The 23,428-nt window shown below is 43.3% G+C and overlaps 1 protein-coding gene across 5 annotated transcripts in view; it reads left to right on the top strand.

The window, feature by feature from the left end:
* Nucleotides 1-23,428, top strand: part of LOC116844614 (protein slit) — a 326,403-nt gene that overhangs the window by 292,165 nt on the left and 10,810 nt on the right. For 3 of the 5 annotated variants that reach the window (XM_032816399.1, XM_032816398.1, XM_032816402.1), the window contains exons 4-24: nucleotides 6,103-6,174; nucleotides 6,581-6,652; nucleotides 6,808-7,021; nucleotides 7,761-7,924; nucleotides 8,405-8,476; nucleotides 8,609-8,680; nucleotides 8,775-8,846; nucleotides 9,327-9,470; nucleotides 9,642-9,805; nucleotides 12,913-13,063; nucleotides 16,163-16,309; nucleotides 17,124-17,195; nucleotides 17,290-17,361; nucleotides 17,510-17,673; nucleotides 18,131-18,332; nucleotides 18,419-18,490; nucleotides 18,612-18,683; nucleotides 19,026-19,097; nucleotides 19,177-19,340; nucleotides 19,915-20,134; nucleotides 21,598-21,907. In XM_032816399.1, the coding sequence (XP_032672290.1) occupies nucleotides 6,103-6,174; nucleotides 6,581-6,652; nucleotides 6,808-7,021; nucleotides 7,761-7,924; nucleotides 8,405-8,476; nucleotides 8,609-8,680; nucleotides 8,775-8,846; nucleotides 9,327-9,470; nucleotides 9,642-9,805; nucleotides 12,913-13,063; nucleotides 16,163-16,309; nucleotides 17,124-17,195; nucleotides 17,290-17,361; nucleotides 17,510-17,673; nucleotides 18,131-18,332; nucleotides 18,419-18,490; nucleotides 18,612-18,683; nucleotides 19,026-19,097; nucleotides 19,177-19,340; nucleotides 19,915-20,134; nucleotides 21,598-21,907 (2,764 nt within the window). The remainder of the gene's footprint in view (nucleotides 1-6,102; nucleotides 6,175-6,580; nucleotides 6,653-6,807; nucleotides 7,022-7,760; nucleotides 7,925-8,404; nucleotides 8,477-8,608; nucleotides 8,681-8,774; nucleotides 8,847-9,326; nucleotides 9,471-9,641; nucleotides 9,806-12,912; nucleotides 13,064-16,162; nucleotides 16,310-17,123; nucleotides 17,196-17,289; nucleotides 17,362-17,509; nucleotides 17,674-18,130; nucleotides 18,333-18,418; nucleotides 18,491-18,611; nucleotides 18,684-19,025; nucleotides 19,098-19,176; nucleotides 19,341-19,914; nucleotides 20,135-21,597; nucleotides 21,908-23,428) is intronic. The other 2 variants (XM_032816400.1, XM_032816401.1) reach the window with 2 other exon arrangements.

Here is a 23,428-nt window from a genome sequence, read left to right as displayed (position 1 = left end):
TAGGTATCGCGAATCGGAAATATTTCATCGCCGGTGCGATATGTGTAAGGAGAGAATTCGTTAAGAGCCGCGAACGGGAAATATTATGCCGTTGAGATTTATACGATATGTCAGTGGCGGTACACGGTATATAACACGCGGGTAAATAGCGCAGCGCAACATTGCGAGATACGAGGTATGTTGCGACGAGTCTACAACGTCACGGAGGTTTGCGATATCACAGCAACATCCGTACTTGGCGCGTTCGCGACTCGTGACTCGCGTATTTCCGCACAAATGACATCTTGTAAGAATAATTATATGTGAGGAACGGTCCGAATGCGTGCGCTAGACCCACGCATAAGTTGACACCTCTAGATCCGACCCCACTTTCTCTCGTCCTCCTTATCCTCTGTTTCTCCTCTTTTCTCTGCGCCCCCTTTGTCGCTACTCACTCTCTCACTCCCCATTCCCTCTCTCTCTTTCTCTTATACTTCTCCCGCTTCTCTCTCCCCCTCTTTCTCTCTCTTCCGACCAACCTCCCGACTCTTTCCTCCCCTCTATCCTCATCTTTCGCAATCTTCCATCCCCTCTCTTCCTCTCCTTCCCTCTCTCCCTTCCTCTCTTCCCCTCCTTCCCTCCCCTCTCTCTCTTCTCCATTTTACTTCCCCTCTCTCCCTTTCTCTTCCCTCTCCCTCCCTCACCCTTTATCCCTGTGTGCTCTCTTCCTCTCTCTTCCGACTTTTCTCCTCATCCCTTTCTTCCCGTTTTTCCCCTCCATCCCCCTTTCATGCTGTCTCTCTTACACTATTTCTCCCACTCTCTCTTTCTCTCTTTTTCCTCCTCTCTCCCTCCCCCCCTCCTCCGCCTTTCTCTCCCCTTGCCTCTCTTTCTCTCTCGTCTTTATGTTAAGCACGACGACGGGGATTATCGCATAAACTTTTCAGACGACCTAAATACCTATCGTATGTACTGCGAGAGGTAACGCGGTCTCTCGCAGTTGCGAAACCCACCGCGCGCGCTAGACTTTTCGCGATCGAACGTACGCGTGGCTACACATACGCGACTTTTCACCCCAGGGTTTAGCTTCTTAAAGGCGATCGCTCGATACGCAACGATACGCTCGATACGCAACGACACGCCAACGCCACCGACAACAAACCGACAAAGTAGCTCGCGTTTGCATTCGCACGCGACGTTCCCGACTGTTTTCCATCTTCCGTGACTAACCACTCGAATAAGAAGGCAGAGGAGGGCGAAGGTGGGCGCGCACGCGCGCGCTATCGTTTGCCGGCTGTCTTATTAACGGGGGCTGATTCGGAATGCAATGAATAGACCAGAAAACTTACGTTTGGGACCATTGCCCCATCGACAAAAAGGCAATCAAGCATCTCCGTGTTGCCCAACATGGAAAAACAACTGTTAATCGATGATTTGTAGAGCGCAGTTTATTTTTGTCAGCATATGATTAAGTGCATCTTTTCGATCACTGTTGCACGATAGGGAGGAGACGATGCGCAAGTTATCATCCATAAGCTATCCGTTGAGAGTAAGGGCCGTCACACATAAAATACATATACATAATATAGCTGCATATAACACAAGACCGTTTCGGTCAATGAGCATTCTCTGCAAATCAAAATGGCTACTTTATAGATACTCATTAGATACTCATTAGTCACTTATGCTATGCATATGCATCTTATGCTACGGATATGCATATTATGTGTGACAGTCCTAAACCGACAGCGTTTACCAGCGACTTGTCCTCACCGCATCTGACATACGGTTCTTCTCCCGCTAACGAGAAGAGCCACCTTGACGTCATAAGAAATACCGATCCCGTGATTATATCGTCGGCCGGAGCTGCGTTCATCCGGCTTGCTTTTCCTCCGAACGCGCACCGCCCGGTAACATTCTTCCCGATCCGGAATCTCAATCGAACGCGGCACGACGCTTGCTACCCGCTTGCAGAGAAAAACAACATAGAGACAAGTCGAGCCGCGACGAGCAACAGCGCGATATCGCCTTTATCGTGCCTTTATCGCGATCGAGCGGCACACCGTTTCCGTCCGGAGATTCCTGGTGTTCCCGGCAGCTGCCAGCCACGCGGTCGAAAAGTGCACGAGCCTCTTTCTCTCGTCGTGGATGACAGGGTGGTGGAGTCCGGGGAGTGCCAACGAGAAAAAGAGGAGCAAAAAGAGCAGGCAGGGAGTAAAAACACGGAGGTGGAGAAAAAGAGAAAAGCGTAGAAAGAGGAGGAGATCGTCCATCTATCATCCTGCAAAGTGGGCAAGACGGACGGGACTCGAAACTTTCCGTCTCGGCTCAGTTCGGCCCGGCTCGGGCTCTGCTCGGGCATAACCTGCAGTTTCCGACGATAAGGCTGGATCAGCCATCTTACAAACGAACGTATTATGTTGCGACCTTACGACGGCATTCTCACGGATGCCCGATAATCCGGGGCAGATAAAACGCCGTTAAAATCAAGGAGCGAGAGATTGCTGATTCCGTGCGCGCGTCCCACCTCGACGCGAAAACTAAAAAATTCGCAACTTTGCGACTACTCGCTTCAGAGCTTTATTCGCAAGATATCTCGCCGACTTTAACCGATTAACCGGGCTCCGTCTTCTAAAACTCGCCATTTTATCTTTTTCATTTCGTGTCCTTTTCTGTGTTAAAATAATTGATTTGTTTTTAATGTTGCAATAGGATGTATACGTGCACATTCACCGGTCAATTGAAACAATTTTCCAAACAGTCAGTAAAAAAATTACCGATAATAGAGTTGTGGATCTGATGATTAAGCGATCAGTGATTGCGTGCTGGTCTCGTAAATTCGACGCGTGATCTCGGCGGAGTCGCGATAAGCGCAACAAACATCTCGCGCAAACGTACGTTAAGAAAGGTACGATATTCCACGTGATAAGAGAGAGGATGCTTATACCATACGATAATAAGAGGTTCAACACAATCCTTCCATTGTAAATATGCAAATTTATATTTTACGACGTTGTAACACTTGTCCGCTGTACGCTTCAGCTGATAAAAAAGACAAAGTACGAACCGAATCGCAAATTAGGGAAGAGTGATTGAGAAACAGAGGAGGCACAGCGCGCAACCGCGATTCATATTTCATTACTTTCTCACAACAACCGTGATAGTTATCGTACAGTTGTTACGCATCCTCGCGCATAACATTATAAAGCCGTCTCGTCTGGAAGAATACGCGGCTGGCTAGAGATTGCAATTCTCGGTATCGTCGCCGACTTCTCCCTCAAGTTTCATAATCCTTTGAGAGCGCGATTATACCACCGGCTATAGGATAGAAAAGATTGCGATGAGACGCGGGGCACCTGTTGTTGTTATACACAACGGACGATACGCGCGATCCGTCGAATCTCGTTTGGTCCCGTTCTTATCGCGGTGACGCAGTTAACAGCTCCAGCAACATTCGGAACTGGACGGGTTGCTTGCTTGCAAGAGAGAGAGAGAGAGAGAGAGAGACGAAGATCACCGAGTCCTTTTGTTAGTTTCGCACGGACCCGACCGCGGCCGCGTCGAAATTCGGTAATTGCTTTCTGGATTGGCTCGAGCGAACTGGGAGTTCTCAGGTCCCCAGTCTTACCATAAGGTATGAGAGATACGGAAGGTACATGAAGCACACTCTCGATATGCTCGTTTTCCCTGTTATCTTATTGTCACGAGTCATTGTCATCGTCCATTCTGCGAGTTTGTCGAGCTTGTCGACTGCGATGATGAGAGGCTCATGTATTATGAATCCGTTTAAAATGTCGCGCTCCTGTTGTTGATCTCTAAAGTACCAAGCTTCGTTACATCGTATATTTTATATTGAGATTTTATTTTTTTTTTTTTTTGCTTTCACGTAATTTGTGTCGACTTAAGAATTACTTTGATAGCGCGTTAGTTTCGTAAATGTAGCTTCATTTATACTCAATTCATGCTTCTCAGCTTTTCGAGTCAAATTTATACAATTATAACGTAATAACGCGAGTAATTTATTCGTGAGTGAGTATTCAATCGCTTGGAACAACGAACGATATCTCGAAAGAGACGAGCTTTAGTATGTTCTCTTTGTCGAATCAGCGTGGGCACTTGGAAATTTGGAGATTGCTTCTCGCGATTGTGTCGAGCGCCCTGGGAATTTAATATCCCAAGTTTCCGTATATCGAGAGTTGCCGATTTCAGCTTTTACGCTCTCATGTTTCTTGCGTCTCTTTGCAGAAAGCCGTATCTTTTCAATTGAATGCATTATTATTATAAGTACACTATATCGAGCGCAAGATAGAGAAGCAGCATTGACATTATAGATTCTGATATCATTTCAAGTAAAGACATTTTTTACCCATGCACGGTAAGAGAATGACGAATATATAGATGATATCGCGCGGGAGATACACTTTCTGATAATCGATAGTTTGAAGACCATTTTTAATTTCGCTCCCCGTAGTTTCGCAGAGTGCTCTAGAGAGATGAACTTTTATTGCGCGCAGCGTGTGACAAACGCTTATTCGATGGCGCGATCAAACTCTGCAGGGACAATAATATTTCGCGCCGACCAACTCGAACGCGAATGACGCGAGTTCCCTTTGTACGTCCGCGTCCGCGTCGAAATTTGGTAATTACTTTCTGGATTGGCTCGAGCGGGCTGGGAGTTCAATCTCCCAGTCTCGCTCTCTCTCTCTTTCTCCTTCCCCCTCTCTCCTCACCTTCTCTCTCTCTTTCTCTCACCTTTTTCTCTTTTTTCTCGTCATCTTTTTCTCTTTCTTCCAGTTTCTCTGTTCTGTTCTCCGCATTTCGCATTTTTCTTATTCTTCTCTTCCTCTCTCATCCGCCGTGTTGCCTCCCGTGAACATAATTACAGATTGCGAGTTTCGACCCAATGGATGGTCAATGCCTAGCCGTACTCCGAAACCCCTTACCTATCATCACGAGTCTCTGATTAACTCAGACTTCGGAAAGAGGTTTCATAATACCACGATATCCGCACACTTTTCGCTTTTCGGAATCTTTCAACTGCATCATTTATTTAACCCACGATTGTTCACGTCCATGCGCCAGTATCCAGTCAGACTCTACAACAGAGCCTTGGCCAATCTATAGTTGTTCAATCAATATTATTATTACCAATTATTACCGATGAACAACTCAGCACCTATTTAACAATCCAGCACGGTAGCTTGTAATAATTCTTTAGATTGTCTTTTTTTTTAATGTATGCGGTAATGGACGGAAAGTTTTTGTCCATAATTTTTCTGTCCACGAGCGCACGCGCGCGAGATAATTCAGAGATACGAATAGATGATGCGTGCAGGAAATGATGAATCTCCAATCAATCGCTACATTGAAAGTAGTAACCGATGTATCTCTTTTTTAACCTTTTGCAAAACGACTTTCACATGATTCGAAACTACTTTGGGACTTGGTGCGACTATGAAGCACTTGCGGGCACTTGCAAGACGTCGACGACTGTGTCGCGTGAGACCGTGGAAACGGTCACTCGTTACGCGGATAACGATCCCGGTCACGATGAGAACCGCGCTCGCGAGCCTATAACTGCTCACGTGATCGTCTGGTGCGACCGGTCGCACGCACCAGCGACAACTTGGCGGAGGATAATCGCGCGCTCGCGGAGAAGACACTTGCCGCGGCATTCGATGCTCTTGAATAATTGATCGAAAATGTAGGACGAACTCGCGACTACAGTCGCGGTAAAGTGGAACGAACGGCTATCGCTACCCACCGATGATGGGGGAGAACGTGGTCGTCCGTCTCCGTGAGCGTAAAGGCCGAGAGGTCAACGGACACGCGGGTTAACGCGAACGTGACGCCGATGGATTTTGCTAATTTGGTCGTTTTTAAGCGGTTCTTCGGAACGAAGGAGCGTGAGGAAATTAGGTCGAAGTAACTACTGCGAGTGCAAGCAATTCGATTTATTTAACAACTCTTATTCATATCGTGTCGTTTAAAATGTAGCTGAAAAAGTTACATCTTATTAACTAATAAGTAATAAAAATTGTCACGCGTTTGTTAAAATAAGATACAATCAATCCATCGATCGAGTTACAATCGACACTTACTGTGTTTTGTTTTATATCGCAGAGACCTCAGTCACAATCAGATCGCCACTATAGGACCGAAGACTCTCAGAGGAGTGTCCGCTCTCAGACATTTGTAAGTACCTTATCGGATGTATACTCGCGCGCTACACCACAAAGACAGATTGTCCCGTAACGATCTCTGTCGCTCGAGACCATTTAGTCATAGTCCAACAGCACGCTGTAACTCATGCGCGAGATATTTTACATATGACGACTTGACTGGCGTTGCGGCTAGCGTGGTCTGACAAAAGATTAAGTTTCAAATACGTCACAATGCATTTGTATTTATGACAAATGCATTGTCGAATTTAACTTGCGTCCGTCGTCGCACAATTCGCATTGCGAGTTTGAGCGAGTTTAAAAGATGCGACGAGTATTAAAAAGATGCAAATCAGTTACAAGTCTATCCGATTTATCGCGTACTTATCGTCGTTACTGGATCAACTAGATCATCAAGCATTGTTTCTTTCTCTCGTTAGATTGCTCGACAACAACGTATTGACCTGTATAGACGAGGCTTCGATACGAGAACTGAAAGATTTGGAAATATTGTAAGTTTTTCCAATTCTTCGAGATTGTCTAGACTGTTCATGTCATTCGTGATATATATATATATATATATATATATATATATATATATATAATAATATTCTTACGTCTGTATGTTTGCGAGAGAAAAAATCAACGCGCTGAATATTCATTTCAGAATGCTCAACAACAATAAACTCGTGACCCTCGGCAAAGAGACGCTGAGCGGCTTGTCACATTTGCGAACTTTGAAGCTCACGGATAACGCACTAGCTTGCGATTGCCATTTAGCATGGTTATCGCGTCATTTGAGAACTTACCCTCGCCTAGGGCAACATACGCGGTGCGCATCTCCGGTTCATCTCAAGGATCGCAATCTTGCGGATCTGCAGGTGAGTCCGAGGAGTCACGTTACCGCCGATTGAAATTCCATTTTGTAGAATTCACAAACGCTCGTTTCTCACTAGAGTTTACGTACTTGTGTATAATATCACACATACACATTAGCACACGGAAAAAAAAGATTTGCTACATATGGACAATCAAACATAATTTGCTGTGTTAACCACTTTTTCTGCAGAAGCCAATTTCCTTATTATGATAACAAGAAAATCTGCTCTTGCAACAAAAAAAGTAGCTAAAGCAGTAAATTATGTTTAGTTGTTCATCTGTAGCAAATTTACTGCGTTAGCCATTTTTTCTTACTAGCAGATTTTCTTGTTATCACAGCAAAGAAATAGATTTCCGCAGCAAAGAAAAAGTAGTTAACACAGCGAATTATGTTTAACTGTCCGTATGTAGTAAATTAGTTTGCTGCTGCAGCAAATTCTTTTTTTCCGTGCAATTATGTGTGACGGTAATTAGACTTTAATGTAAATTAGTTGTGTGTCAAGTTGTTATTAATATGTATTGAATACACTCCGTTAAATCGCATCTATATATACGCACGTATAATACGACTGTGTAGGAATCTTGTACACAAAATGATTGTGTTCCACCCAAGTTAACATTTCAATTACTACTTAAGAATGGATTTTTACAAAACATTGCGGCAATCGTTAGACTGGATTTATCGATAACGCTCTTTGTTAGCTCGGCGCTTAATACGACTTTGAAACCCATTGTTTGCAGGAGCACGAGTTCAAGTGTTCAGGCCTGGTCGAGCGAACGGGATCGGAATGCAGCGCTGAGCCCCAGTGCCCGCATCCTTGTAAATGTGCCGATGGGATCGTCGATTGCAGGGAGAACTCCTTGACGAAAGTGCCAACCCACCTTCCCGAGGACACCACTGAACTGTAAGTGAAACCGCGGCTCGCGGTGCTCGCGCTTTGTACTTGTTCCTCGTCTGAGATTTATTTCTCGCTCGAGCTCAACAAGCGGCGTATTATCGATAACGCAGGCCGATTTGAATAAGCGTTCTCCTCTTTCGAATTATCTCTTACTGTTTTCATTTGTGCTTTTCTCAGGCACAATTATTTGTCGCGATAAATCCCACCTTGAGTAATAATATTTCCAATCGATCTTTTGTTAGAGAATGTACATATATAATGTCTATCTATCTCGGTAGAAGAAGCAACGAAGACAAAATAGTATACTTGCTACGCGCGAAAGAGAAGAGAACTACAATTCATTGTCGTTGTATGGGGCAAAACGCCAGAGAGAAAAACAAAACGCAAAGTCAACAGTCGGCTGTCTTATGAAACGGCCGCTAGAATAAGTAGTGTGCATATTCGCCAACTCACTCCTGTAATTTGTTTTTCCCTGATTGACCGCAGGCGGTTGGAGCAGAACGGCATCACGGAAATTCCACCCAAGGCCTTCTCGCCGTATAGAAAATTGCGAAGAATGTGAGTGACGTTCGTGACTGACCTGCTCTAACACGTATACGATATATATATATACTATATATATAGAGTATGCCTATTATTTGACCGCACGAAACGTTTCATACTTTTATATTTCCGGTTTTTCGTCCGCAGTGACTTGAGCAATAACCAGATCAAAAAAGTAGCGGCGGATGCTTTCCATGGACTGAAGTCTCTCGAATCCATGTATGTGTCTCTTTTCTTTGATGTGTATATATGTAGTAACAATAATTTGGCGGCAAGTATACGTGATCGTAAGCGGGCACATATTTCGTTGCAGAGTTTTATACGGCAATAAAATCGCAGAGTTACCAGCTGGTCTTTTCCAAGGACTGACAAATCTGCAATTGTTGTAAGTAGCTCTAGGGGATTATATTTAATAGTGTGGCTAACAACTCGCAAGTCTACAGTCAAACGATATCGATTAACCCTCCCAAAAAATTAAACTTTGTGTAACTTTTTAATTAAGAGGGAGCAAACAAAAATTCTAATGGGGCATTCGCGAGCAAACGATAAATAAACTAGAGATGTGCGAACTATTCAGATTCGAATCCCTATGATTGGAATCCGAATAATTCAAAAATTGCAAATCGATTCGACTCGAATTCGAAATTAAAATCTGAGATTTTGATTTGATTCAACATACAAAATCTTTGATTCGCACATCTCTAAAACAGAATAGATATAGAAAAATTTATTTTCTTTTCTTTTTAATATTAGAGGCTAACTTCACATAGGTCTCGCGGCTTTACACATCGCCTTCGCTCTCGCCAAGTATCGCAACCAGAAATCTGGATGGAACCGCTGGAAATAATGGCGAAACTTGTTTTAGGTTGCTGAATGCCAATGAGATATCGTGCATACGAACCGACCTGTTCAAGGACCTGACCAGTCTCACCTTGTTGTCTCTTTACGACAACAATATACGTTCATTAGCTAATGGGACGTTTGCCAACCTGCGAAGCATTAAAACGCTGTTCGTATCATTAGCGTAAACATTCCCGTAGAGATATTTCCTTGCGATTCACAACGTTAAGAATCTTTCACGCAGGAAAGCCAACTATCAAAGAATCAATAAATCGCAAGATATTTTCGCACTCGAACTGTCTCCGCTGTAACCAGATTTTCTCTCTCTCTCTCTCCGTAGACATTTGGCGAGAAATCCGTTCATCTGCGACTGCAATCTACGCTGGTTGAGCGCATACCTTCACGCGCACCCTATAGAGACATCTGGTGCTAAATGCGAAATGCCAAAGAGAGCGCAGAAGCGAAAGATCGATTCGATGCGGGACGACAAGTTCAAATGTAAGGGTAAGCACGATTCGATTTTTCCGGTATATCTCTTCTTAACACTTCGGCAGAGTAGTGTCGGTACAGGTCGGTAGTTTATGTGGAGGTAGAATGAAAGAGTATATTTTCACGTAAATGAGTCCCTTTTGTCCGTCGATCTGTCGTCGCACTTCGAGTGACACCTTTGAGTCTCTCCCTTTCTCTGTCATCGCACGTTTCCTCGCCATTTTCTCAACATACATACACACACATCCAACATTAATTATCCATCATTGATATTGCGATCGCTTGGCTGCCATCCAAGTTGGACTCGTTCTACAAATAGGGAGCAATAAAAAGCGGATAATCGTAATGAAAAATTGAATTAATCCGACGAGTCGTGAAATATTATTCGTTCCCTCACCAAGGGAGGATATATCGAAAACCGATGTGAGCCACTCGAATTGATCGATCGTGTCACTTTATTATCAATCACGACACGACGGCACACGGCCTGCCGCTTCCGGCAGCCGATCCACGGTTTCCATTTTCGCGTATATTCCCACCATCGTTCTCACGTTGCTCGGATCGCTTCTTGCATCCCATATTCAGATACGTACGTTCTCTCCTTTCTCTCTGTCTCGATTCTTCTTCGTTCTTGTCGACACGTCGAGAACAGATGACCAGACAATCTATATAGGTTCTCGTGCAGCCAAGGCCACCCAAGGACCCCTTGATAAATGCTGACTACTTTGCCGGGCGCGTGCAATTGCCGATGGATATATCTCGTTAATCGTAAAATAGATCCCACCTGGTAGGTATGCGTTAACATTAGCTGATGTTACGATATTACATGTGCATTATGTTATAATATTGCACGGCTGCCAGGCTCGGTTTCATCGATGTTGCTACAACAACAGTTGTTAAATCACTCGGCCGTATGTAGCAAAGCTATACATACGTACGCACAAAGGACGATTGATTTACTTTACCTCTCTATGTGAGTGAGTACACGGACGTCTTTTTGTTTGTTGTCCTTTTTTTCCGATTGTGTCCTAATCGCGCGGCAAGAAAAGAACAGCCTGTCATTTGTACACATAACACGCCATGTTAGATCTATAATATTGCTATTGACAAAGAAAAAGATATGATTGGTGTTGAAAAACAAGCGTTGTATAATATGGGAAATTTCTGCCATTTGCGGCGCGCGCGTTTTTTCATCGTTTGGAGAGATGTGTCACCATTCTTCATTAATGACTTCTTCATTAGTGACTCGTGAGAGGAACTTTCACGAGTCTCAGGAATTCATCGCGCGAATTTACGGACATTCTTTTTGCAAAATACATCTTTTACGACGATACGTTTTACCAGCGCGATTTGCCGCATCCGTTCGAGAATAATGCCGAAAAGTTTCCAACCTTCCCCTTTATGTGGCTTCAAGTTTCACCCGGATGCACTTTCCTTGTACACCAGACAATTCCGAAAAACGTATATACGCCGCTCTGTATGTGCCGTTATATAGTATATTCGGTTATATATGGGATACAAAACCTAACTGAAGGCGCCGTATACTTATTAACATCTTGGATACATACCGGATAGTCGCGCAAACGGATATATATATATATAAAGCATCGCAAAGGAAAGGAGTAAATTACTTCTCGCACGATTGTATCAACCGCATGCTTTAAAGATAAAAAATCTGGCATGCTTACGCGATCCAGCGCAATCAGTGGCTTCAATTGATATGAATGAAATTTACAATTATTGGAAAACGACAAAACTGCCTTGTGGTAGTTTGCATCTACCTTGTCTTTAGCGATAGTACACATGTGTAATTGGAGGCAAATTTTTCCTTCGCGTTTTATTCGCGCGTGTCCTTACTGAATGAACAAGATGCGGATCGTTACGCGAATTATGCGGTACGCCTGACGTGCGAGCTACCGAAAGATTATGGTATCACCAGTATTCGTTCTCCGCGACTCGCATCGCGAGCACATTTTGCGCAAAATTCGATTCAGAGTCGGCGGGTGATGTCGGAAAATAAATATCTCGGTATAGTGCATATACGCACACATAACGCCGGTATAAACGCGCATTACCGCTGCGTGCAGTTCTGCAAACAAGAACTTACACTACCGACGTAAAACTTGCGAACGACTTTCGTAACTTGCACCTCCAGTCACAGCAAAAATTTACACAACATCCGCGCCACTGCTTTACGGAGGATTTCGCGAGAATTAAGGGCAGAGGGTACTTTTAGTTTCCTTTCTCTGAAGGAAACGAATGTCGCTGCATGAGCCACACTCGCATTTGTAAAGCTTGCCGGAACGAGCCGGGAGAGACAATAACAGCAAATAATAGATCGTCACTTTTTCTTATCTCAATCAAGTGCGCGACAAATTCATCAACATTACCACTGTCGATTTGCAGTTTCAATCTCGGAAGAGAGAATCCCCTCGAGGTCAATTTTTGGTTAGTTCTCGCGGCATCGTTCAATTTTCTTACTTTCTTCTCGTGTACGTCACGTGTAAAAATCTCCATTGTCTCTCAACCACCGTGGAGAAAAAGTTTCTATATTTATTATTTATTTGTTTATTTATTTATTTATTTATTTATTTATTTATTATACAAACTAACATTATGCATACTGTATACATATCGTCGATATAATTATGTATGCGTAAATCACACCCGACAATTTATAATGTGATGTATAATACGATGATAAATCACTTCTCTCTGCCATAGCTGCACTCATACATAAACATATTTAGCCCTCAACGCTAACGCACAATATTAAACACTCGATTAACGCGCGAATACATACGGCATCTCACGTCGGCTGGTTCGTCCAACGACGTCATTAATTACGCTGCTCATCATTATCAAAATTTATCGTTAACGAAACGACATCATCATCCTCATCGTCATCATCGCGTTCGCCATATAATTATGTCTAACCGACCTTCGCGTATCAAGAAACGAACACGCGACTCTCGTTTTACCTGACTGAGACATTACTGAGACATCGGATTGACGTGTCGTGTCGTGTCACAACGAGTGCGTTTCGTATCGTCGAGAGATGCGGAAGTGTTGTTCAGGCGCGATTGTTCGAGTTTGACTCTATTCCGAAACTTTGTCTACAGGTGATGAGGAACTGTTGACGAAAAGGGCCGGCGAGTGCATCCTGCCTGGCGCTTGTCCTGCGCCCTGCACGTGCAACGGTGCGACAGTCGACTGCTCCAACAAAAGATTAACTTCGATGCCGAAAGACTTGCCGCTCTATACGTCGACTTTGTGAGTATACCTAAATTTTGACAGGAATAAGGCCATTAAGAGCCAATGCTGGATGTTTTTTGCAAATGTTTTATGATGGGAAGGATAATAATGTAGCAAACGCACGCGCCGAAATGATTTTCCGGTCTTTACGACGTACACGATGAATCAATCTTCCATTATCAAACCGACCCTAAATCCCCTAATATTTTTCTACAATTATTATAATTATTAAAAACCCCCTTATTTTAATCCTTTTAGTGCCAACCGAAAAAAATATACCTAAGCGTAAAATACCGAACCAAATTGATGTAGTTTGATTGGGTTTGAGAAAAAAGAGCGGCAAAGGAAAGATAGAAGGCGTAGCTCCCGAGAATCGGCCGAAATGGGCAACTGATTCCGAGCTCTGCTCTAGCGTATACATAGTCTTATAAAATTAGTTTTGAGACAGAGTTCTCTCGCGACGCGGATAGTCCGGCAGCATCGTATGCGCAACGATATATCGTTGTTCGGCACTATAAGAGTTAATACTCTCCCATGCGCATTGATTCCATTATTGAGTATTTGCATAAAACATCTAGCATTGGCTCTTAATAGCCTTATTCCTCACTAAGGGAAATGTCTGATGATACTAACCAGAATTCTATTTAGGTTTACCAAACGGTGAATAATCATGTAACAAGATATTTAGTTAATGATATCAAACTATCTGGTGAGCGCATTGTCTAAGTAACATTACAGTAATGCTTAAATACATTTACCAAACTGTCTGGTACAGCATACAATTCGTTTGGTGAATGTTATGAATACAATTGTGGAGTAGTGTTAGACTTCTTACCTAAAATCTAACCATATAATTTTCATATACTTACTGTAATCATATATTTACTTCTAAATTCGTCGACATATTTTAAGAAATTTCATTCTTCCAAATATTTGACGGTTTCAGCGTTTACTCATTTATAGCACCGACGTCTTTACAAATTAGTATAAGTGAAAAAGGAAACGTCGCAGCGAGTAACAATTAACTATCGCGTCAATAGTATCACACATCTAGAGAGAATTACCAAACTGTCTAGATATCTACAACTAAATCGGTATTGATTACCAGATGCGTCGAGGCATCGTAATCGGAATATTGAATATGTGAGCCAGATATCGCATATGAATTCACCATATTACTTTCATAAGACGAGTGTAGTGTCATTCACCAAGCCATTTCTCTCAGTACTGTCAAAATTTAAGTGTTACCTATAGAGAGCCTTAAGATATTTATTTCGTGTGTGAATATACTCGTCTCGATTGACACGCTGAACTACTCGTCACCAAATCTTGGACGGCAAGAGAAATGCGCTATTCTTGTCGGCGCCGCTGGAATTGAATGCCCGATACACAGCCTAAACCATAATAACCACATTGCTTTCTTGTTTTCTCATTCTCCTCATTACTAGACATCAATCGGCAAGAAAAAAGTATCTGCCAAGAGATGTGCCGGCCTTTTGTCGAAGCTTCTTCCAGCGATATTTTACTTGTCGTTTGTTGCACCGTGGACGACGAACATAGGCACGCAAAATGAGAAAGCCAAAAACAAACCTCGATTTATGTCATACAGCAGCATCCGCAATATATTTCGCGCGGTTATGTTTGTCACACTGAACACGCGCTTGCAGCGCGAACATTTTTACTACTTCCCGAAATACTGTGTGATACCGCGCTGATGAAGAGGTAGTTGCGGTCGTAAATAAGAAAAATATTCTTACCAAGTATTTCGCGCGTGTTACTCGAGCTCTCGATATAATCGAATCGAGAAAGTGAACGCTGTCTTTCATAATTACAAAATTGTCATATAAGCTGTTTTGAAATATCCGCACAGTAAGGCACGCTAGTTCGACACGTATAAATTTAATCAATGCGCGCGCGTCATTAATATTCCAATCTATATCTTATTTATTTAAAAATGATATTCATACTTCGTTCTCGTTTTCTTCTTTCCTTCTTCCTGTGAACACAAACAATAGTATACACACGCTTTGGATTATTGAGTATCGGACAAGCCGATTGTCGATTAGTCGGAACGGTTTGGTCGAGTGGTCAGGATGAATATCATTCGTCTGCAGAGAATTCCTCGTTGCTTCGCTCGAATATTAATTCGATCGTCGAACCGGATAATCACCTGATTAAATCGTGGAATGCGGTGGAAAAAGGACAATGAAGATTGGACTATTATTCGCAGTAAATTATGCATCCGATCCGTTTAATGGATCGCGTCGGCGCCTTGGAGAATAATTAATTTCTCGATACCGCGTAATGATCGGTCTGTGGTATGGGCTTTTAAAAATAGACACATGCGCGCGCTACAACACATTATAGCGTTCGATGTAAATGCTTTTCAGTTTTCACCTTTACTATCTCTCGCACATATCTCATGTATTATGTAATATTTTTTGAATGCCTAAAAACTTTACGGTCCGAAAACGTGAAACAATGTCCACAGATGAATCATTATATAAATAGAATCGCCTGCTATTTCGCTTCATTTTTTTCGAATCATTTTCTATATTCTACAGACTACTCTTTCCCTTCGAGAGATATCGAGCTGATAGTCGAACGTTAGAGAGCATATTAATATCGAGCGAAGCAAAACAATCAACTACAAGTATTTTACTATTGTTCGGCATATCGCAGAAAAATACTGTAACGCACCAATTTCTGCGCCAGAGTTATTTCAGCGTGCAATTCGCAAAATTTATTGGACGGCGCATTGTTGTAACGCGGTAGCGAATAAATTGCTCGGTAGCTAGTCGAAAACAAGTGATGGAGCAACGAATGGAAAGTACCAAAATTTCGCTTCTCTTTCTCTCTGTCTCTCTCCTCCTTTCTCTCTCTTTTTCTCCCTCCCTCCCTCTCTCGTTCTCTCTCCTTCTCCTTCCCTCTCCCCCTCTTTCTCTTTCCCTTCCTCTCTCTCTTTCCCCTCGCTCTCTCCCTCTTTACTATACGCTGTTAGATTAACAAACCAGCGATACATACATACATACATACATGAAACATGCAAACGCACTCCGACGACGACAGTAGTCGACCCACTTGCTCTACACATATCTTTTGATGTGTTTGTGTCAGATTGTTGAGCAACAATGAACTAGACAAGATCAAAGCGGACGGTCTCTTCGAGAAGCTACCCGAGCTGCAGCATCTGGACCTTAGGAAAAATAAAATATCTCGCATCGAGGCGTCCGCTTTTCAAGGAGCTCACAATCTCACCGACCTGTAAGTCAACGCCTTTACGGAATTATGCCGCTTTCGTACAGCTGCTTCTCCTTCTTTTTTCTCTTTTTCTTGTTCGTCTTCTTCTTCTTCTTCTTCATCATTATTATTATCATCGCTCCAGAGTTTGTCGCCGTCGTCGTTGTCTTTCTGGAAAACTTGGCCCTTGCCTACACAATGGGAGCCTTTCTGCAAGTACCGTTGTGTCACGTCAGGATTGTTTTCTTTACACGGTCTTTCCTAGTCGATATTTCCAACTTTAGAGCATCTCTCGGAGAATTTTCGAAGGCCGTATTGTCGCGACGGGGACAATTATTAAAACAATGCCAGCGGTTTTAAGACTTCTAATTAAAGACTTCTTTAGCGATATTCTTAGTGTCTGTTTAACGGGATGTCGCGGGATCGTCCAGTTCCACCGTCGTTACTTTACTCGCATATTGATTATAAGAAACGTCACGATTCTTTGTGCCTTGTAAATGCTGAAATAAGCAACATGCGAGTCAAGGATTAAGAATATTATTCGACGTGCGTCAGTATTTCACACTTATCATCATTTATCGTATAAAATATGATTGACATGCCTGAATTGGAAGGATACAAAAGCGTTACACCACAGTATTACCTTGAAAATGTCTCGTGTGCTTTTATTCTTTCGTGTCCTTCAGGCACTCGCTCGTTGCCTCGAGGAATGATATTTATCGACTCGTAAAGAGTGACTGCAAATTGTAACGCGACGCAACTTTGTTCGCAACCTCTTTTCATTTTATCACGTGCACGCACCTCGTCCCGCGAAATGACGAGCCTTCTTTTTTCGCAGGCTTTTGTCCGAGAATAGGCTGCGAGAAGTGCACAACAAGATGTTCTCCGGCTTGTCGAGCCTTAAAACACTGTGAGTATCCCTTTTGGGCGTGCCAATGTTTCGCCGACGTTTCGCCTTCGTTTATAAAACGGAAATGATGACTTGCATGATTAATTTTATATAGGAATCTCCACGGTAATGCTATTACGTGCGTTATGCCAGGATCATTTGACGGGATGGCGCACATACGCACCATGTAAGTAATTTTGCAAATGATGAATAAGTAATTTTAAATCGCTCTCCGATTCAGCGCATTATCGAATTTTTATTTCGCACATTTCGCGGGAATACAATTATAACTAATCGGCCATAATTGTCTCTCGATTTTTCGGTATTGCCTGCAGCAACATGCAAGGTAATCCGCTGTCGTGCAACTGTTATCTCGCGTGGTTCGCGGGATGGCTCAGGAAACGAGATATGGTCGGTATCACTGGACGTTGTCATGATCCGCCGCGATTAAAAGATGCTGTCATCAAAGACATTCCGCACCACGAGTTCAAGTGCAACAGTACGTACCATATTCGCCATTTGTATTACTTGTATTTATTATTTCACGCATACACGTGTGCGCGCGTGTGTGGCATACACGAGCTGCGCGTACACTTTTCAATAATTTGTATTGTCGCATTTCTCGTTATCGCTTAACGGTCAATCAAATTGGAATGCAAAGAGTGCAAACATGACGTATCCTATGAAACCAATGCGAGTTTTGCATGCAAACGGATTCGCGAATGTACGCCAAGTCTCTCGCAATCAATATACATATCAATTAAATTTGAATTTGCAGCGCGCGTTTGTATCCACGATTTACATATTATCCGCATGGCAGTTACGAAGAAATTTCACACGTCAAGTCAGTTACTCCGCGGCTCTCTGCGCGCATCTTTATTCACCTCGATAAAATAATATACGTAATCTGAATTGCAAATCCTCTCTTAACGATCCGCCAACTATTTTATGCCCAGACGACAGTGTAGGTTGCCTAGGCGACGATTACTGCCCGCCTCGATGTAATTGCGCGGGTTCAGTGGTGAGATGTTCGAGGTCTCAGCTTACAGAGATTCCACGCGGGATTCCACCGGAAACCACCGAGCTGTATTTGGACGTGAACGACATCAAGACGATCCAGCCGGAGAGGCTGAACCACCTGAGGATTCTCACCAGACTGTAAATAAAATACGCGCGCGTGCACCTTCTGTATATCTTTTGCCGGCGGCTTTCACCATCTTTAACGTCCTTCGTTTCGTTTTCAGGGATCTGAGCAACAACCAGATCGGAATGCTGTCCAACGATACCTTTAGGAATCTCACGAAGCTGTCGCACCTGTAAGTCGAACATTTATTCCGCGATGTCCTGTCAAGGGACTCGCGCGCGCGCGCGCGCGCGTAAGAGAGAGAGAAGGAGAGAAATGTTTTGTATAATGTACGTATACTTACTCTTTTGCAGAATCATCAGTTACAACAAGCTGCAGTGTGTGCAGCGAAATGCCCTCGCGGGATTGAAGAACCTGCGGATAATGTGAGTCACGTGTGCAAATACTCGGTCAACGTTTTATCCGTGTCGTCGCGAATAAATTTATTCGAAAATTCGCCCTTGTGTACCGTTCGCACGGTTGCGGATTCCCTCACGTTACTCGCAACAATTTTTGCTCGCTATTCTTACGCTGCTAAATTGTTATCAAATTTTCGACGCGGTTCATACTCGTCATGATAAGTTGGCTATTTGAGTTTATTCTTTTTTCTTCTTCTTCTTCTTTCGTTTGCGCGGACGAATGTGTATGTCGTTAAGTTTGTTTGTGGCGTTTCCATGTCGGAGAATTGCGTGACATAAAAATATGCACGATACTTTTGCCATTTTCAGTTCACTGCACGGCAACGACATATCGGTGATTCCAGAGGGAGCGTTCGAGGATCTCAAGTCTATAACGCATCTGTAAGTATCGTTCGATTCGTAACAGCACATACACTCGGTTTTCGATGGCGCAGCTATTTATCGATGACGGTGTTTACAGCGCCCTAGGGTCCAACCCGCTTTACTGCGACTGCAGCATGCGGTGGTTGGCTGAATGGGTGAAGAAAGATTACGTGGAGCCTGGTATAGCCAGATGCATGGAGCCTCCCGCAATGAGAGACAAATTGCTTCTGACAGCACCGGCCAGCGCCTTTCAATGCAAAAGTAAATATCTCACGAGCTTACATCTCGATTGCGACCAGAATGGCCGAGAGACCGGGACCGAGAGTCTCTGTCGTATCGAACGTTGTCCATTTACGCCCGAATGGACGCAACAATAATCGATATCGATCATCACACTATCCAGACAGCAAGTGAGAGCTTACTCACTGGCGTATTCATTGAAACATTCGTTAGGATCGCTCAATCGGATATTTACCGTTGGAGGAGGAAGAGATCATAGATCGCGTGTCCCTGGTCTAGTCCAGTCTAGAGTAAAAGACTCTCTCGAGTAAAACGGGCCATTAAACATCGATTTTCCATTAGACGTGAAAAGGGACTATCCGTTCCATTTAACGACGCTTTAATATTTCGACGGACATCGAAGTCGTCCGTCCGTCTCGTTCCTCGGCGCTTGGCCATTACTGATCCGCGATCCACACTATGGTTGTTGCACGTGACGGTGTTTTTGATTTCGTAGTACAGCGCGACGCAGTCTGTTTAGTTCGTGGTTTTTTGGCTCAGCATCACGGTAGGGTACTAAAGTTGCTCATTAATCGTAGACCTTTCTTCCGCGCAGCCAAGCAACAGCCAGCCGAAGTCTTGGCCAAGTGCGACCTGTGTTACACCTCGCCATGTCAAAACGGAGGATTTTGCGAGGCGCTTCCGGAACGGCAATTCCGTTGCAAGTGCGCGCCAGGATATCATGGGGACCGGTGTCAGCATAAAATTGACGCGTGCTATGGAAATCCTTGCAGGAACTCCGGAACTTGTAAAGTACTGGAAGAAGGGAGATTCAGGTACCTACCGTCGCGAGACAGCTCGATCGGAACGGTAGCTCGTCGGGCTGACTTTAGAGAGTTGCTCGTTCAGTGGAACCCGTAGAACGTTTGCGCGACAGCTGTCGTATCGAATCGTATCTGGACGAAACTTGCTTTACTGGGGTTTGCGTGTCTCTCCTTTCCTTCGCGCCTTCTTCCGCGCTCCTTCTCTTTTCGCTCACGTTAACTCTGTGCATCGGGAATATACGTTATGTGCGAATTTTCTTACGAATCATACTTAATGCCATTACAGTAGAACCATCAATACGAACGAGCTATTAATCGCATACCGATTGTTAAGGCAATCGAATTCTCGGCGAATTCGATTGCCGTCTCGGAAGAAGATCGCGATCGAAGGAAATGATAACGGCGATCTTGCACGAAATAATCTTATTCGAGAGACACTCGATCGGACTCACGAAAGCCAACAGTTCGTCGATTTTATTGTCAACAATCCATCAGGCAATATTATAGAAATGACGTAGCATCCCAATAACCACATGTATCCTCTTGATAGTTGCGACAACGGTATCGTAGATGATGCTATTATTATACATCGGTAGAGAAGCTGCACGAAATCATTGCGCGTATGCCAAGTAGTCGTTCGAGAAATCCATACTCCTGTAAACGTAACATGTACTTGAATGTTTTTGGACATTCAAGTAGATGTAGATATGCACGATAGAGGATGTTTGTATATATAGACGGGACGAAACACTTTGAAGCTTAAATTTGACTTGGACGCAAAATGTAACGCGATGAAGCGGGACGCACCGAGAGAAAGAAGCTCTTTCGCTTATACTTATTGTTATTTCGACGACTTTGGCGCGCCATGCTGCTTAAAGTGGCGTCCAGAATGGAAGTCGATCGAAGCGTTCGTCAAATTCCAGCTTTCAGCACGCGTAATAAACGGGACCCTCTGCACGTGAGCCCCGAGGAGTGACGACTGCAGGCTATAAACTGCCGACGGCGCTGTCAATAACCCGCTCGTAACAGAGAAGCTGTTGCGATTATCGAAAAATCGAAGAACCGAGCTTACGTGCCTACTACTTCACCAAGCACCACGTGTACGCCGGCATCGCATGCAGACGTTGGCCTTGCGTACACAACGTTGCAAGTCAGATTCAAACAAAGTCTTCTCGTCATTTTTCATTTCGAGCATAATATCGATTTATCGTCTCTTACGTTATATCATATCGTGTCGATACTAATGATACGGTTTCAAGTTAGCAAAAGCGATCATTATCTTTGCCCTTTATTGTTACGCGGTATAAGTTTCCGATCCACAAATTTAAGGCTACAAACATGTGAAAAGAAAGAAAAGATAGGGTAGAAGAACAGCGTCGGCGGTTCATCGCCCGCGGTGAAATACGTTTGGCGGATCCACCGTGATCGCATGTCGGGCTCAATGTCTCGATTGACGTTCAGTCGGTGTGTGACAGTTGCGACTGCGCCCCCGGCTACAAGGGACTTCGATGCGAGAGCAACGTCGACGATTGTGCCAACAACAGGTGCTCTAACAACGCAACCTGCGTCGACCTCATCCAGGCCTATCGATGCGACTGCGCCCCAGGATTCATGGGAGAGTACTGCGAGGAAAAGATACCCTTTTGTACAAAAGGGCACGACCCCTGCGAGAACGGGGGTCGATGCGTCGACCACAAGACCCACTACAGCTGCGAATGCCCGATCGGCTTCGCCGGTCTCAATTGTTCCACAAACTTGGATGATTGCGTCGATCATATGTGCCAGGTATCTATCAGTATGTAAAAGTGTCATTCACTACTAGGGATGCGTTTGAGTCACGATTGCCATCGAGTATTGAAAAATGTTGCTTCTCAATAATATATTCGAGCGCCTTTGTTCGTGCACTCGTTTAATCCTTTCAGGACGGGGGTTGCTCGGAGAGATCATTATATGGAAGTACATATTCTATGGGTTTTTGGGTCGTTGAATCCGAATCTAAACTTAGTTTTCTAAAATTCTGTGATTCAAGGTGGCGGACTCAATATGGCGAAGAAAATGATAAATAATATAAATATTCGTGATATTCGTGAAATTTAAACTATGAAACTTTTTAAAGATACTTTTTTGAGAACTGTAATCGAATATTTGAAATTCAAAATGCCGGTCAAGGGAAAAAAATTTTAAATCTGACCCGACCTGATTACATTTGCTCATTTGTGTTTACCCTTGCGAAAATGGTTTGTATATGATCCATATATGTATCATATATGAGTCATATATGGATCACATGTGGGGCCTTGATATGATTACTAAAGTTTGTGTGGTATTAATGAACTCCGATGAAGAAGAGCGAAACTGGAAATCAGTCAAGATTTTCACTAATTCAAATTTAGAGAATATGAAGTTCTACGGAAATTGAGTCATATTTACATAATTTGGCATCTTGAAAATCGCCATATTTGATCCGCCATTTTGAATTTTATACAATTTTTTTATTTTAAATTTGGAAAGAGCACCCCAAAAAACCTCTACATACCAATTTTTGTGAATATCGATAGTTTCTTAAATACATATATGAAAGCCGTAGAACATCAAAAGATGTCTCCCGTCCTGAAAGGATTAATCGTTGCAAACACATTGCGCGTGTATATGTGGTAAATTACTTGAACTTCAGTGAAATGCTTTGAAAGATCTCACGGCAATCGAAACTTCTGTCGTGACAAAGATTTTCATTGAATCCGTGTAGTTTAAAACGTTGCGCCGAAATGTAATATTCGTAACTGCATACTCTACCCCTTAGTATCGTGGTGTTGAGTAAATGCGACAAAATAAGTAATTGCGCTGCCACTGTGAAAGTCGCGTGCAAGGGCGCGCCTATCTACAAGGAGTCGATGATATCTGCTTCATTTACAACATATCGTACAAATTTATTTTCTCGTATCGCTAGTAGTAGCGACAATTGCAATTAATTTCTAGTCACTGCACTATCAGTTGCCTCTCACATTCGTAACAGCCGTATGAGTAACATTTCTTCTCTTCACCATCATAATGATATACTATATTGTGGAATATACGCTAAAATACATATGTCGTGCTTTTCATATCATATTTAAATGCACAAAAGTATTCTCCGTTCGACATTCGTCTCGTATCACTATAATTTAGTTTAGTACAATATCAACGTGAAAGCTCAAACAATGATGAAATTAAAATTCCATCAATATTTCCTTTTTATTTAACTATTAATTCTCACACGGAGAGCCGCCTTATCTATCTCCTCCCCTCCCCCCCCTCTCTCTCTCTCTC

Source organism: Odontomachus brunneus, unplaced genomic scaffold, assembly GCF_010583005.1.
Source record: "Odontomachus brunneus isolate Ranch 3 - 2012 unplaced genomic scaffold, Obru_v1 Obru_scaffold_044, whole genome shotgun sequence".
Taxonomy (NCBI): domain Eukaryota; kingdom Metazoa; phylum Arthropoda; class Insecta; order Hymenoptera; family Formicidae; genus Odontomachus; species Odontomachus brunneus.
This window is presented reverse-complemented; position numbering and strand designations above follow the sequence as displayed.